Raw genomic sequence first — 12,701 nt, 5'->3', positions numbered from 1 at the left:
AGGTCACCGCAGCTTTGAATTCCTGGGCTCCAGTGGTCCTCCTGCCTTAGCCTCCCAAAAAGCTGCGATTACAGTGAGCCACCATGCACAGCCCATAACATCTGTTGAGAACATAGCTGTACCTAGTGCCCTCCTCCAAACCACCCTTTGATGAATTAGCTCACAATATCACCATGCTGTGAGTAACAGGCTCAGATTTATATGTAAAGTCCAGGCAGCCAGAATTCAAAACCCAAGCCTGCCTAGCTTCCAAGGAACTCTGCCACTGGCTCCTTAGCCCGAATTCTCCCATCCCCTTTCCAAAAAGCCCGGCTCTTGTTAACGCAGGAGTGCATTCGGGCCTTTCTGCTCTTGCGGGGTGGTGCCTCCTGGCCTTGGAAGGACCCTCAGGGCTCCCCGACTGCCAGCCATCGTGGCCGATCCCCTCGGGCCTTGCTGACCTCCCCACACTGTGCCTGTCTGCTTGCTAAGGGTGTCTCTCAGCACTTCATTCTCCCCACTTCCTACCAAAAACTCCAGTCCCACCCACCCTGAGCCCAGACCTGGCTTTAGCGCCTTTTTCAGCCTTTCGTAATTGATCACTTCTTGTCCTTTCCCTCAACTCCCAGGGTCACGCATTCCATAACTGCAATTACGTGTCGGGCCCTGTTTTAGGCAGGAATAGCACTGCCGTACTGCACTTGCATGACATCTAGAGGAATGCGGGGAAGGTTGGGAATAACAGGAGCCAGGGAGGGAGGAGGCAGGACGGGGTCTGAGCAGACTCCTCCGGTGTGTCCATGGCTTCCTCTTGCCTTGGTTTGCCCCGCGCGTCTGTACCGGACCCTAGGGATGTCCCAGGAGCTGGTGGCCAGCCGGAATCCCTACCCGCCTGGCCTTTGCCCGGCACTTAAAGCACGCAGCCCCGCCCGCCCCCCGACCCTCCTGGGGGCCGGGGCCGCGCCTCTGCCCCAGCCCTTCCCTGCCACCCTGCGGTGCTCCAGGGCCTGTCCCCCACGCTGCTCTGGCCTGCGGCAGGCGGCCCCAGGGGCTTCCAGATCCGCCCCTGGGCCCACGCCCGCAGGGTGCGCGCCGCCGCCGGCCGCAGGAGGGCGCTGTGCGGGCGGGCCGCGTCCGCTGTGGGGCGGGGCGTGCGCGTGCGCAGAGCGGAGCGGCCCGGACCTCGTGGGGACCCGAGTCCCTGTGGGGTTGCCCAGAATCCCCTCGGGCCTTGCTGACCTTGCGGAGTGTCAGGTCCCCGCGAGTCGCCGCGGCTCACGAGCGTCCTCCGCGCGAAGTGAGCACGGGGGCGCGGCTGCCCAGTGCCCGGGGGACACGGAAGGAGGCTGCGTGCGCCCCGCCTGCCCGAGGCCCCCGAGGAAGGACTTGGAGACCCCATGCGGAGCAGCGCCCCCCTAGAGGGCGGGGCGGGAGAGATCGCGGTCCTGGGATTGGGGGTTGGGCCCGGTGGGGTGGGCCCGGGAAGCGGGGAGACGGGGCCTTGGGGTGTGGGCCGGAAGGGGGTCCTGGAGCCCTCCAAGATGGGGCTGCCTTTCCTCTCCCTTCCACCACAGGCGGGGCGGGGGCGCCTACCATCACCCTGCCTGTAGCCGCCCCAGCCCCTCTCCAGCCCCCTAATCGAGCCCATCACCGCTTCACCCTCTGCCCCAAGCGTGTTCCGGCCTCACAGTGTACATTCTGTCTTCCCTGGCCGGTCTCTGTATTGCCTGGCGAAACCCAACCTGGCTCTGTCTTCAGCAGCCTCTGCCCTCACCCATTCACTCATTCACTCAAGCATGCTGACTTCACACCCCTGGCCCTCATGGAGGGAAGGTAGAGGTTGGGGAGATCAACAAGAAACTGGCCAGTCCTGTCACGACATCAAACAGAGCTCACCATGTTCCCCTGTGTCTGCTCTTTGTCCTGTGTCCTCAGCATCTCCAAGGACATTCTAGCCAGATTTGAACTTATTCTTTCACCCAAACTTTGTGGGGCATCATTACAGCTGATGTGGTGTCAGCTGGCCTGGCAGAGCGTGGCTGGGAAGGGTATTGCTTGCAGAGGGGCGCTGGGGGGCTTGGCATTCCCCATGAGCCTGGGGGAGGTCAAGTCAGTGGGGAGCAAGCCTGAGTAAGGAGCCGTGGGGCACAGGCCCATTCCCCTGCAGCCTCTGCCCTGTCTCTGCTGTGCACTGGTCAAGGTGGACACTGGCCTCACCCTGCCTTTCCCAGTTCCCTGGGAGGTGGCATCGGGATTCAGTATTGCATCTGCTTCTTCGTGGGTCGGCGGGTACCAGGAGGCCAGGGGTGTGTGAGCAACAAGCAGCAAGGAAGCTGAGACCTGGGAGCACGTGGCATGGATCCTGGCCCGGCCCCCTGTGGTGCCCAGGGTTGCTGGCCCAGGCTGGTCCTGCTGAAAGGCGAAGGACCGGCTGATGGGCCCCAGCGCTCCAGTACCAACTAGCCGTGTGACCTTTCACAAGGGCCCTCCGCAAGTGCTACTCTGCACTGCAAAATGGGGGTGCCAGCACCGACCTTGTAGGGCTGTTGGGAGGATGAAGGGGCAGGTGTGCAATGGGCTGAGTCACAAGAACCTGCCCAGCAGGGTCCGTGTGGCCTCACAGGTGCTTTTGATGAGAAACGACTCACTGAAGGCCCAGGCTGGTGACAAGAGCGCCACAAGGAGGCTCATGCTCCGCCCATTCCGTGCACCTGATGTCCAAAGGAATCAAAAGAAAAGGGAAGGGGAAGTCTGTGTGTGAACCCGGTGTGGGCTCTGAGATTGGAAAAAGTTTCTAAGATTTGGACTCTGCAAACTGCCGCTGCTTTGCCTAAACTCTGCACCAAGGACCCGGGCTGCAACCGTCACGGGGCCTGTCCCCTTCTCTCTGCCCTTCCACGCTTTAAGCCTCCGGCTTTCCCATCCCTGAGACACATGCCTTGGCCGTGCCGTTTCATAGCCCTTTCCCTTTAAGGGTCAAGGAAGGAGCCACAAACTCCAGATCCCTGCGGAGTTCACAGACTAGCTCCTGCCACATAGTGTCGCCTCCCTTGGCAGCACCCCTGACACCTCCAAGAGCGCCTCTGTCTTTTATTCCTGAGTGGCCTCGCACACCTGCCACTGGAGCCCCCCATTCCTGGCCTGAAGACGTCCTTTGGCTCAGACACCCTAATGGCCTCTGCCCCCCCACCCTGGCCTGCCTCTTTTTCCCTCCTAACCTCCTGTGGGGTCTTCAAAGCACAAATTGGATCCTGTCACTCCCCTGGGTAAAACCTGTTTACAGCTGCTGATGCAACGAAATAAACTCAGCTCTGCACAGCGGCTAGTGGTGCACTTGGCTGCAAGTGACAGGATCAGTGTGCTGAATGAGAGGAATGTGACCAGCTGGCTCTAGCTCAAGGCTGTGGTCTCTCCCACTGCACCTCCAGGCATCCTATCCCCTTTTCAGTGGGTACAGAGGGAGCAGGGTCAGAGGTCAAGAGGTGTGCCACAGGTGTGTTTTGCCTGTTTTACAGCTTTCTCAGAAGCTGTCAGACATATGGCCAACTCCAGTGGCAAGCAAGGGGATGGACGCGGTGGCTCATATCGGTAATCCCAGCACTTTGGGAGGCCAAGGCCAGCAGATCACCTGAGGTCAGGAGTTTGAGATTAGCATGGCTAACATGGTGAAATCCCGTCTCTACTAAAATTACAAAAAATTAGCCCGGCTTGGTGGCTGTGCCTATAATCCCAGCAACTCAGGAGGCTGAGGCAAGAGAATCGCTTGAACCTGGGAGGCATAGGTTGCAGTGAGCCAAGCTCGTGCCATTGCACTCCAGCCTGGGCGACGAGTGAAACTCTCAAAAAAAAAAAAAAGTCTGGCAAGGTGTTTTGACTTGGACATCCTGAAGCCCAGAACAAATTGAGATTTCAAGAGCAGGAAGGGTCTGAAGTTGCCACTTAGGGTGCCACTGTCCCCAAGGCGCTGCCATGTGACCCAGCCTCGTGGCCCTCTTGAATGTCTGGCCCTATGGTCCTCTAGGCCCTGCTTCGCCCCCTCCCCATCTGCCCTTCCAGGTACCACGCCCTGTCCCTCTGGCACCGTCCACTGCTGCTCCTCCTTTAAGACTCTGCTCAGATTCGTCCCCCAGTTACTCTCCCAAACCTGACTAGAAAAGCAAATCAAGCAAATATTTTTTTTGTTTTTGTTTTTGAGATGGAGACTCGCTCTGTCACCCAGGCTGGAGTGCAGTGGCACAGTCTCGGCTCACTGCAACCTCCGCCTCACCAGTTCAAGCAATTCCCCTGCCTCATCCTCCTGAGTAGCTGGGATTACAAGAACATGCCACCATGCCCGGTTAATTTTTGTATTTTTAGTAAAGACGGGGTTTCACTGTGTTGGTCAGGCTGGTCTCAAACTCCTGACCTCAGGTGATCCACCTGCCTCGGCCTCCCAAAGTGCTGGGAATACAGGTGTGAGCCACCACACCTGGCCATCAAGCAAAGTTTATCCAATGGAATGCCATGCAGCCGCCCGCAGGAATGAGGACAGTTCAAACACACCAATAGAGATCCCTGTTGAGGGTTGGATTGTGGCCCCAGAAAGACATGTTGAAGTCCTAACCCCAGGCAACTGAATTTGGCATGATTTGGAAACTGGTCTCTGCAGATTATTTTAGTTAAGATGAGGTCATACTGGCATAGGGGGTCCCTTAATCCCACATGACTGGTGTCGTTATAAAAAGAGCACACACAGAGAGACAGCCAGGAGAAGGCGGCAAGAGACGGAGGCAGCGATGGGACGTATGCGCTCATAAGCCCAGGGACACCAAGGATTCCCAGCCACCCCCAGAAGCTTCGAAGGAGCAGGGAACGTCCCTCAGAGTTCCGATAAGGAATCAACCCTGCCTGCAGCTGGAGTGTGGCCCTCAGAACTGCCAGAGAACTCATGGCTGTTGTGTAGCCACAGCGTGTGGTGTTTTGTGACAGCAGCCGTAGGAGACGAATGCAATCTCCAAGATCACTGTTGAGGGAAGACAGCAAAGAATAGAACAGTCAGGACCTCGGCCACACTTCATTTGTGGGGGATGGAGACATTCCCCCCTCCCCCGCTGCATGCTGGCACTTGCCCAAGATGTGCTGGATGCCCTCTGGGAACGGGGGGACTGTCCTCTATTCAGGACGACAGGCTGACCCTGGGGGAGGTGGAAGGTTTTCCTCTTCACTGCACAACCCTGGGTTTTGGGTGTATTTTTAGTTTTTATCACCTTCATATATCACTTATTCTAAATAAATAAGTGGGAGGCCAAGGCGGCGGGGGAGGGGGGGATCACTTGAGGTCAGGAGTTCGAGACCAGCCTGGCCAACATGGTGAAGCCCTGTCTCTAAAAAAAAAAAACAGGCCGGGCGTGGTGGCTCATGCCTGTAATCCAAGCACTTTGGAGGCCAAGGCAGGCGGATCACCTGAGGTTGGGAGTTCAAGACCAGCCTGACCAACATGGTGAAACCCCGTCTTTATTTAAAAAAAAATAAAAACAAAAAGCCAACAACAGCACTCCTGGCAGATGTGTTGGTCCTGCCTGTGAGGCCACTGAACTGGGAGGTAGGAGGGAGCTGGCGCCTCCCCACCCCTTCACGGTGCTCCTTGCTGCGCCACCCCTCACTTCTGAAGGGCTGGCCTGTCTGTGTGCTGTCCCCAGAGGGCAGGCAACTGCAGGGTTCATGGAGAAGCCCCAGAGTGAGCAGGGCTCAAGAAACGTTTGTGCTCTAATCAGTTCCTGACAAGGGTCACGCTGGGGCTTTCCGGAGAGCGCAGATGTGTGGAGAGATCTAAAGTGATGGGGCCTAGGACACCACTGCCACAGGCCCCACCCAAGCTGCCCCAAGAGACTCAGCCACCCAGGCCTGGAGAGGCAAAGGGGCTGCCAAGGCTGGGCATGGAGGAGCCAGGGAAGGAGGCCCTCTCCTAGCCCATGGCCCGTGTGTCCCCCACTCCTGGGAGCTTCCCCCAGTTTATTTCAGAGTAAAGAGAAGTGAGAGACCAGGAGACCCCAGCGTTCAAAGCCAGCCTCCTCCCGGCCTCCTACCTCCCTGTAAAGCCCAGCTTCACAAGCTGGCACTAGGATTAAATGGGCACGGGAATTGGGGCCCCTCCCGACTCTCCCTTGTCAGTGGGCAGAGCTTCTTGGCTCAGCGGTTGGAGGGAAAGGCTCCAGGGCTGGTGGCTGCAGAGGCTCAGGGTGCCCAGGACTGACTCCAGGGGGCTGAACAGAACTGCAGGTGAGGTGGCAGTGAGACCCCCGCAACTACACCTTTGGCAAAGCTTCTGGAAGGCCTCTTCCAGGAAGCCCTCTCTGACCTCCTAGGCTGGGTTAGGTACAATTGTGCCCAGGTTGCCCAAGTGGCTGAAATGCTCAGCTCCACTCAGACCTCCCCTCCTCCAGGAGGCTGTTTTTGAGACACCCCCAACCCCTGCTGCCCCGCCCGCCAGTGTCCCTCACCACAGGCCTCTCATTGCTGGGATGATAACAGCAGAGAGGCATTTGCTGAATGGCTGAGGCTGTACCCAGCGTGTTCATAAGCTTGACATTTCAATCCTCACGCCTTCATTAGCTCAACTTGCAGATGAGGAAACTGAGGCTCTCAGATTTATCCATAACCACCCAGGTCACATGGCCAAGGCCGTTGTCAGGATCGGAGGGCACACAGAGCCCTGAGCCAGCCCCTTCGACTCCAGGGCAAGGGTGTTGAATGAAGCCCTTTCCTCCACCACACGCAAAGGCAGCCGCACCACTTACAAAACAAAGAACACTTTATTCCCGTGACGGTTTCTGTAGAGCGATGCCAGGCTGTGCGAAGCCCAGTGTTGTCCTCATTAGGCACACTCCCCAGGATGCCCAGAACGGCCCTCTTCTGCCCCAGACCCCAACTAGCCACCCCACCAGCAGGCCCTGCACCTTCACAGGGACAGAGCCCTGGCACTGAGAATGCCTTGGAGGCACCATGTGCTGGGGGCAGAGAAACTGACCTTCGGCTGTGGCCAGAGGTGTTCCAGCCCTAGTGAGGGACATCTCATACTGCTCTCTGCTGAGCCTTCTGCACACTTCAGGGAATCCTGGCTGGCAGTGGTGGGTGGGCCAGAGACTCAGGTGTCCATCAGCTGGCCATGTCCCCATTTTATGGATGGGCAGCCCGAGGCTGGAAAGCTGGAAGGATTTCTCCTTGCCACAGCTGCATCACACTTGAACTGTCAAGACCTCCACCCACTGGCCTGTCTGCTCCCCACCCTAGTCCTGTGGGCTTATATGGTGCCTCCAGCAGATGCCATGGCTTCCTGGAGGGCAGAGGGTCCCCAGTTCACCCTCTGGAGTGGCAGCAGCCGGGGTACCCCTAGCGGTGTCATGTGGAGAAGCTGGGGTATGCAGAGGATCCAGTTCTTCGGCACCAGGAGGCACACTAAGGTGTCCTCTATCCCTAACCTTTAAAGACCAGAGGGGTGGCCAACAAGCCTGCTGGGTGGAGGATATGTGGAGTTATCCGGTCCCTGGGCCGCCCATTGGTGGGCCATCAGAGACCTCCCCAGGCGCCAGCCTGTAGCGCAGAAGCACAATGGCATGGCCGGGACCCGGGAAGGAGCTGGAGTGTCTGCCTGGGTTTCCATGGTAGTGGTGCGGGGCACAGCATGGCCTCAGCCAGGCCCGGTGCCGGCTGCTGCGCGGAATAATCTCTGACCTTGGTGACTCTACAATGTGGATATGAGGGTCCCTATTTCATAGGCGAGAACACTGAGGCCAGCGGAGTGAAGTTCTCGGCCCAAGTCACCCAGTTGATAAGCAACATTCAACCCTGGTCTGACAGTCCACAGCCCACAGCATCCCAGGAGGAGCAGGGCAGTCGGCTCAGGGGCCAATCTACGTCTGGAGTTTCCGAGAAGGGCCCCGGGGAAGGAGGCAGGGGGCGAGCCTCACAGGCTGGAGGGCTGCGCCAGGGCGGGTCCCGCAGGGGTAGTGGGCACAGCCTCGCCCTCGGGCCTGGCCTCCTCGCCACGCGCATAGGTGAGCACCACAGTGACGGTGGCGAAAGTGGCGGCGTTGACGGGGAAGGCGCGCAGCAGCGTGGACGCCAGTCCCCGCGTGAAGACGCGCCAGCCCTCGGCGCGGTAGCTCTGGCGCACGCAGTCCAGGATGCCGCGGTAGCGCGGGGCGCCCCGCAGCCCGTCCGCCTGCAGCCGCGATTTGACCACGTCCAAGGGGTAGGTGGAGAGCCAGGACACGATGCCCGACGTGCCGCCCGCCAGCAGCAGCTTGGGCACCAGCAGGCGGTCGCCCGGCTCGCAGCCCAGTGCCCGCGTGAGCACGTCGTAGGTGAGGAAGTAGACGCCGAAGCTGGGCGTCTCGCGCAGCAGCGTGGACACCATGCCCCGGTTGACGCCGCGCAGCCCCTCGTTTCCGTAGATCTGCGCCAGGCAGTCCAGCGAGCCCTTGTAGGCGCGCCCCGGGCCCGTGTCCTGCAGCTGCAGCCGCGTCTTGGCCAGCTCCATGGGGCAGCAGATGACGCACTGAATGGCGCCCGCTGCGGCGCCCGCCAGGAACTGGTTCAGCGGCGAGTCGTGGCCCAGGGCCCGGAGGGTGTTGCCCTGCACCCCGAACACCAGCGCGTTGATGAAGGTGAGCCCCATGAGCGGCGAGCCCAGGCCCTTGTACAGGCCCAGCACCTGCGGGGACAGAGACGCCCTCAGGGCCAGCTGTGCGCATCACCCGGGCCCTGCACGCGGAAGGGTGGGGGCATGGCAGCCCCAGCCCACCCCACGGGTTCATGAGGACCAAGCAGAATTTTGCGAGAACCTAAGTCCTGACTGGCCTCGCGGCCGTCCTGACATCTTCCTTCCCAGCTCTCTGGTCTGGGGCAGTGGCAGCCCGAGGCCGGCTCCCCATCCTGAGCCTCCCGAGCCCCAGCAGCCCAGGCTACTCACGCTCTCTTGCTTGATAATGGACTTGAAGCAGTGCAAGGTCCCGCGGTACTGAGGCTTGTCCACACTCTGGACCTGAAGCCGCACCTGGAAGGAGAGGGCCCAGTGAGAGGCGGACAGGTGGGGCCAGAACACCCAGCTCCCCACTCCAACACTCAGGCTGCCTGGGAGGGTTCTCCCAAGGAGGCGGGGCACTCAGCCACAGTCTGAGGCTTTTGTAATTCCAGGGCAGGGCGGGCCAGGTGTCCATGCCTCCTCAGGGTGGGGTGCCAGTGGGCAAACAGCTACAGGGACAGGCTGCTGGAGACAGGGTGGGGGACCCCAAGATCTCAGACCAATTGCGGTTGAGCCTCTTGTCTACACTGTGGTCGCACAGTGCACTGCCAGTGGGGCATGAACAACCTCCTGAGACCAGCCCATTCTCCGGGTGATGCCTGCCATACTGCTGAGTGAGCGCCCATGTCCCAGACCATGGTTGAAGGGCCCCTGGCCTAATGTCCCATTAGGGACTGGCTTCAAGGCAATAGGTGCTAAAAGTGATGAGCCTGGCTGGGCGCTGTGGCTCGGGCCTGTAATCCCAGTACTTTGGGAGGCCGAGGCGGGTGGATCACTTGAGGTCAGGAGTTCGAGACCAGCCTGGCCAACATGGCGAAACCATGTCTCTAAAAATTAGCTGGGCATGGTGGCACACACCTGTAATCCCAGCTACTCCAGAGGCTGAGGTGGGAGAATTGCTTGAACCCGGGAGGCAGAGGATACAGTGAGCACACCACTGCCTCCAGCCTGGGCAAGAAAGCAACACTTCACCTCAATAAATAAATTAAAATAAAAGCAATGAGCCTTGGCTCCAGAAACTCCTGCCTGGCCTCTGCCAGTAGCCTCTCATGAGAAGAACAGTTATGAGTTAACAGAGCGGCAGCAAGAGAACAGCCAGCAACCCCCTTGGGGACCCACGTCATCAGCTCTGGGACTTGGGACGTTGGTCAGGCCCCGCCGCCCGCAAGCCAGTGGCCCAGAACTTCTTCCATGTCAAAGCGCTCTTTGTTGCCTATGAGCTTATCTCTGCTCCACAGCAGGCTCAGAGTTGTTGGGAGGGGGTGGGAGGAAACTAGGTCAAGTCACATTCTCAGGGTCTGGTTCCCTAGGTCTGACTGAAAAATGGCCATTCTCACAGCCAGGGCCACAGAGCAAGTGCCTTTGGTACTACGCAGTATGGGACAGGGGAGGGCTTCACATTCATTATCTCTGGGCATTGGAACAACTGCCCCCATTTCCAAGATGGGAAGACTGAGGCTCAGAGATATTTTATAACTTGGCCAAAGCTGTCCTCTCCAGGGACAGGAGCGGCTATGTTTGTCAGGGTGAGGGTGGGACGGGGGTGCTGGCAGAGCAGAGCCCTCACTGGGGAACAGCCAGGCTTTAGCCAGATTTTATAACCTTTTCCAATTCTCTCCACCAGAATAGGTGGGTCCTCTTATTGGTGAATGCATTTACAAAAAATGTTTTGTTAGGAAACAAGCCCCGCCTCAGTACCCCCAGGACCTCAGCAGCTGGAAGCCAATGCTTTGAGAAACTGGGCAACTGGTTCCCGCTGTGGCGATTCGCTGAAGCACCCCCCCACCCTGGAGGCCCAGCTCTCAGCCAGCACCTTGATGTGAGTTTTGCTGCTTTCCCTTCAGTGATCTAGGGTCTCTAGGGGGGATCTCTCTTCCTCCTGCAGCACCACCACTGGCACCAAGAGGGCTGTGTGAGTAAAACTTATGTGGCATGGAGCTGTCCCTTCCCAGGTCTGATACTCAGTGCCACCTGGGGAGTGTTGTGAAGCCTCCGCAGGCCAGACATGGGTGACTGCCCGAGTCTAGCTGGCTGGGGAACATCACGCTTAGGTCAACTCAGCTGCTCCCACCACTGTGGGCAGAGGCCTCTCCCCAGTTTATTTCTGACCCCTCAGTCTGTGACGAGCCCTCGCTCTCTGGGAGATGTCCCAAGTCTTCTAATCTACAGCTGAGGCTCTTAAAATCTTGGGGTGACAGGATCTCCTTTGAGGGCTGATGGGAATGGGCCCACCCCTGGGAAACTAAGTCATTTGTACTCAAGCTCAGGAAGCTCCCAGCTCCCCGTAGGTCCCACGTGAGGACCCCCAATCCAGAGGGGACTGATTTTTTTTTACCAGCCTGGTCCCCCACCCCAGGACCTGTGCTGGGCCCAAGCTTGCTTCATACCCTCCCTGTCCCCTGCCACGGAGGGAACTGTGGGGTTGGGGAGATGGGCATGACAGGGTGGGGTCCAGGGTGGGGTCTGGTTCACCTGGTCTGTACTTACTAGCGCTCTCCAGGGTGAGGCTTACGCCCATCTACAACAAAGTTACACTTTTGCTATGGAGACAGCCCCTAGCTCAGAAAGTAAAGGCGGTTAAAGCAACACAAAATTTCAACATCACATCTAGGCGCGGGGCCCCCACAGCCAGCCCCCACCCTTCTTCCCCGTCCCCTGCCCAGGGATGGCCAGTCACCCCCTCATCACAGGTCAAGATGACTGCTCCCTGACTCTTGTTGTGTCCAAGGAAGCAGGACAGAAAACTCCCCTCCTGCAGAATCACGTGTGAAGACCGTGCACTTCAGCACGGTGGCTGTATTTCTGCATGCTATGGAGAACCAAATTTTGGGTTCTTTCAGTCCCAAGGGCCTGGGAGAATAAGCTGTGACTGTCCCAGCCATGAGATGGTCTGTAGCATTTGACAGTATGGACTGACGAGGACTCGGGTGGCCCGTGATGATTCTGGGGTACAGCTGCAATTATATTAAGTTCAAACCAGGCAAAAGGGTCCCGGGGTGTTAGAAGTCAGGACAGTGGGCCAGGCCTGTTATCCCAGCACTTTGGGAGGCCAAGGCAGGAGGATGGCTTGAGTCTAGGAGTTTGAGACCAGCAGGGCAACAAAACAAGACCTCATCTCTACTAAAAACTTAAAAATTAGCTAGGCATGGTGGTGTGTGCCTGTCATTTCAGCTACTTGAGAGGCTGCGGTGGGAGGATTGCTTGAGCCTGGGAAATCAAGGCAACAATGGGTTATGACTGCACCACTGCATTCCACCTGGGGTGACAGAGCAAGACCCTGTCTTAAAAAAAAGGAGGAAGTTAGGCCAGTGGAAGCCTTGGAAGAAGGGGAGCGAGGAGTTGGTAGGAGCAGGAACGGGCGCTTCGAGAGGGCTGGCCATGCTCTGCTTCTCCTGGGTGGCGGCTCCCCACGCGTGTGCTTTGTGATGACTTGTGCACCTGGACTGTGTGCATGTTCTACATGTGCTGAACCTCAATTCAAAACAAACAGCAACCAGGCACGTGCCTGTGATCCCAGCTACTCGGGGGGTTGATTCTCCTGCAGGGACTGAGGCAGCAGAATCACTTGAACCCAGGAGGAAGAAGTTGCAGTGAGCCAAGGTCGCGCCACTACACTCCAGCCTGAGTGACAGAGTCACTGTCTCAAAGGAAACAAAAGTTCAGGCCAGGTGCGGTGGCTCACACCTGTAATCCCAGCACTTTGGAAGGCAGAGGTGGGTGGATCACGAGATCAGGACATCAAGACCATCCTGGCCAACACAGTGAAGTCCCATCTCTACTAAAAATACAAAAATTAGCTGGGCGTGGCAGCCCACATCTGTAGTCCCACTCCTCAGGAGGCTGAGGCAGAAGAACTGCTTGAACCTGGGAGGCCGAGCTTGCAGTGGGCCGAGATCACGCCACTGCACGCCAGCCTGGGCGATACAGCAAGGCTCCTCAA

General features: G+C 58.4%; 1 protein-coding gene across 5 annotated transcripts in view; it reads right to left on the bottom strand.

The window, feature by feature from the left end:
- Positions 1-6,751: 6,751 nt before the first annotated feature.
- The window catches only part of SLC25A29 (solute carrier family 25 member 29), a 14,661-nt gene continuing 8,711 nt past the window's right edge, over positions 6,752-12,701 (bottom strand). For 2 of the 5 annotated variants that reach the window (XM_017528126.2, XM_037738330.1), the window contains exons 3-4: positions 8,930-9,013; positions 6,752-8,671 (exon numbers count right to left, since the gene is read on the bottom strand). In XM_017528126.2, coding sequence (XP_017383615.1) covers positions 7,922-8,671; positions 8,930-9,013 — 834 coding nt within the window. In that variant the 3' untranslated portion in view covers positions 6,752-7,921. Of the gene's footprint in view, positions 8,672-8,929; positions 9,014-11,248; positions 11,321-12,701 lie in introns of all 5 variants that reach the window. The other 3 variants (XM_017528128.2, XM_037738329.1, XM_017528129.2) reach the window with 3 other exon arrangements.

The sequence above is a fragment of the Cebus imitator genome, unplaced genomic scaffold (assembly GCF_001604975.1).
Source record: "Cebus imitator isolate Cc_AM_T3 unplaced genomic scaffold, Cebus_imitator-1.0 Scaffold52, whole genome shotgun sequence".
Taxonomy (NCBI): Eukaryota; Metazoa; Chordata; class Mammalia; order Primates; family Cebidae; genus Cebus; species Cebus imitator.
The sequence above is the reverse complement of the archived record's forward strand: the minus strand, read 5'-3'. Positions and strand labels throughout refer to the sequence as shown.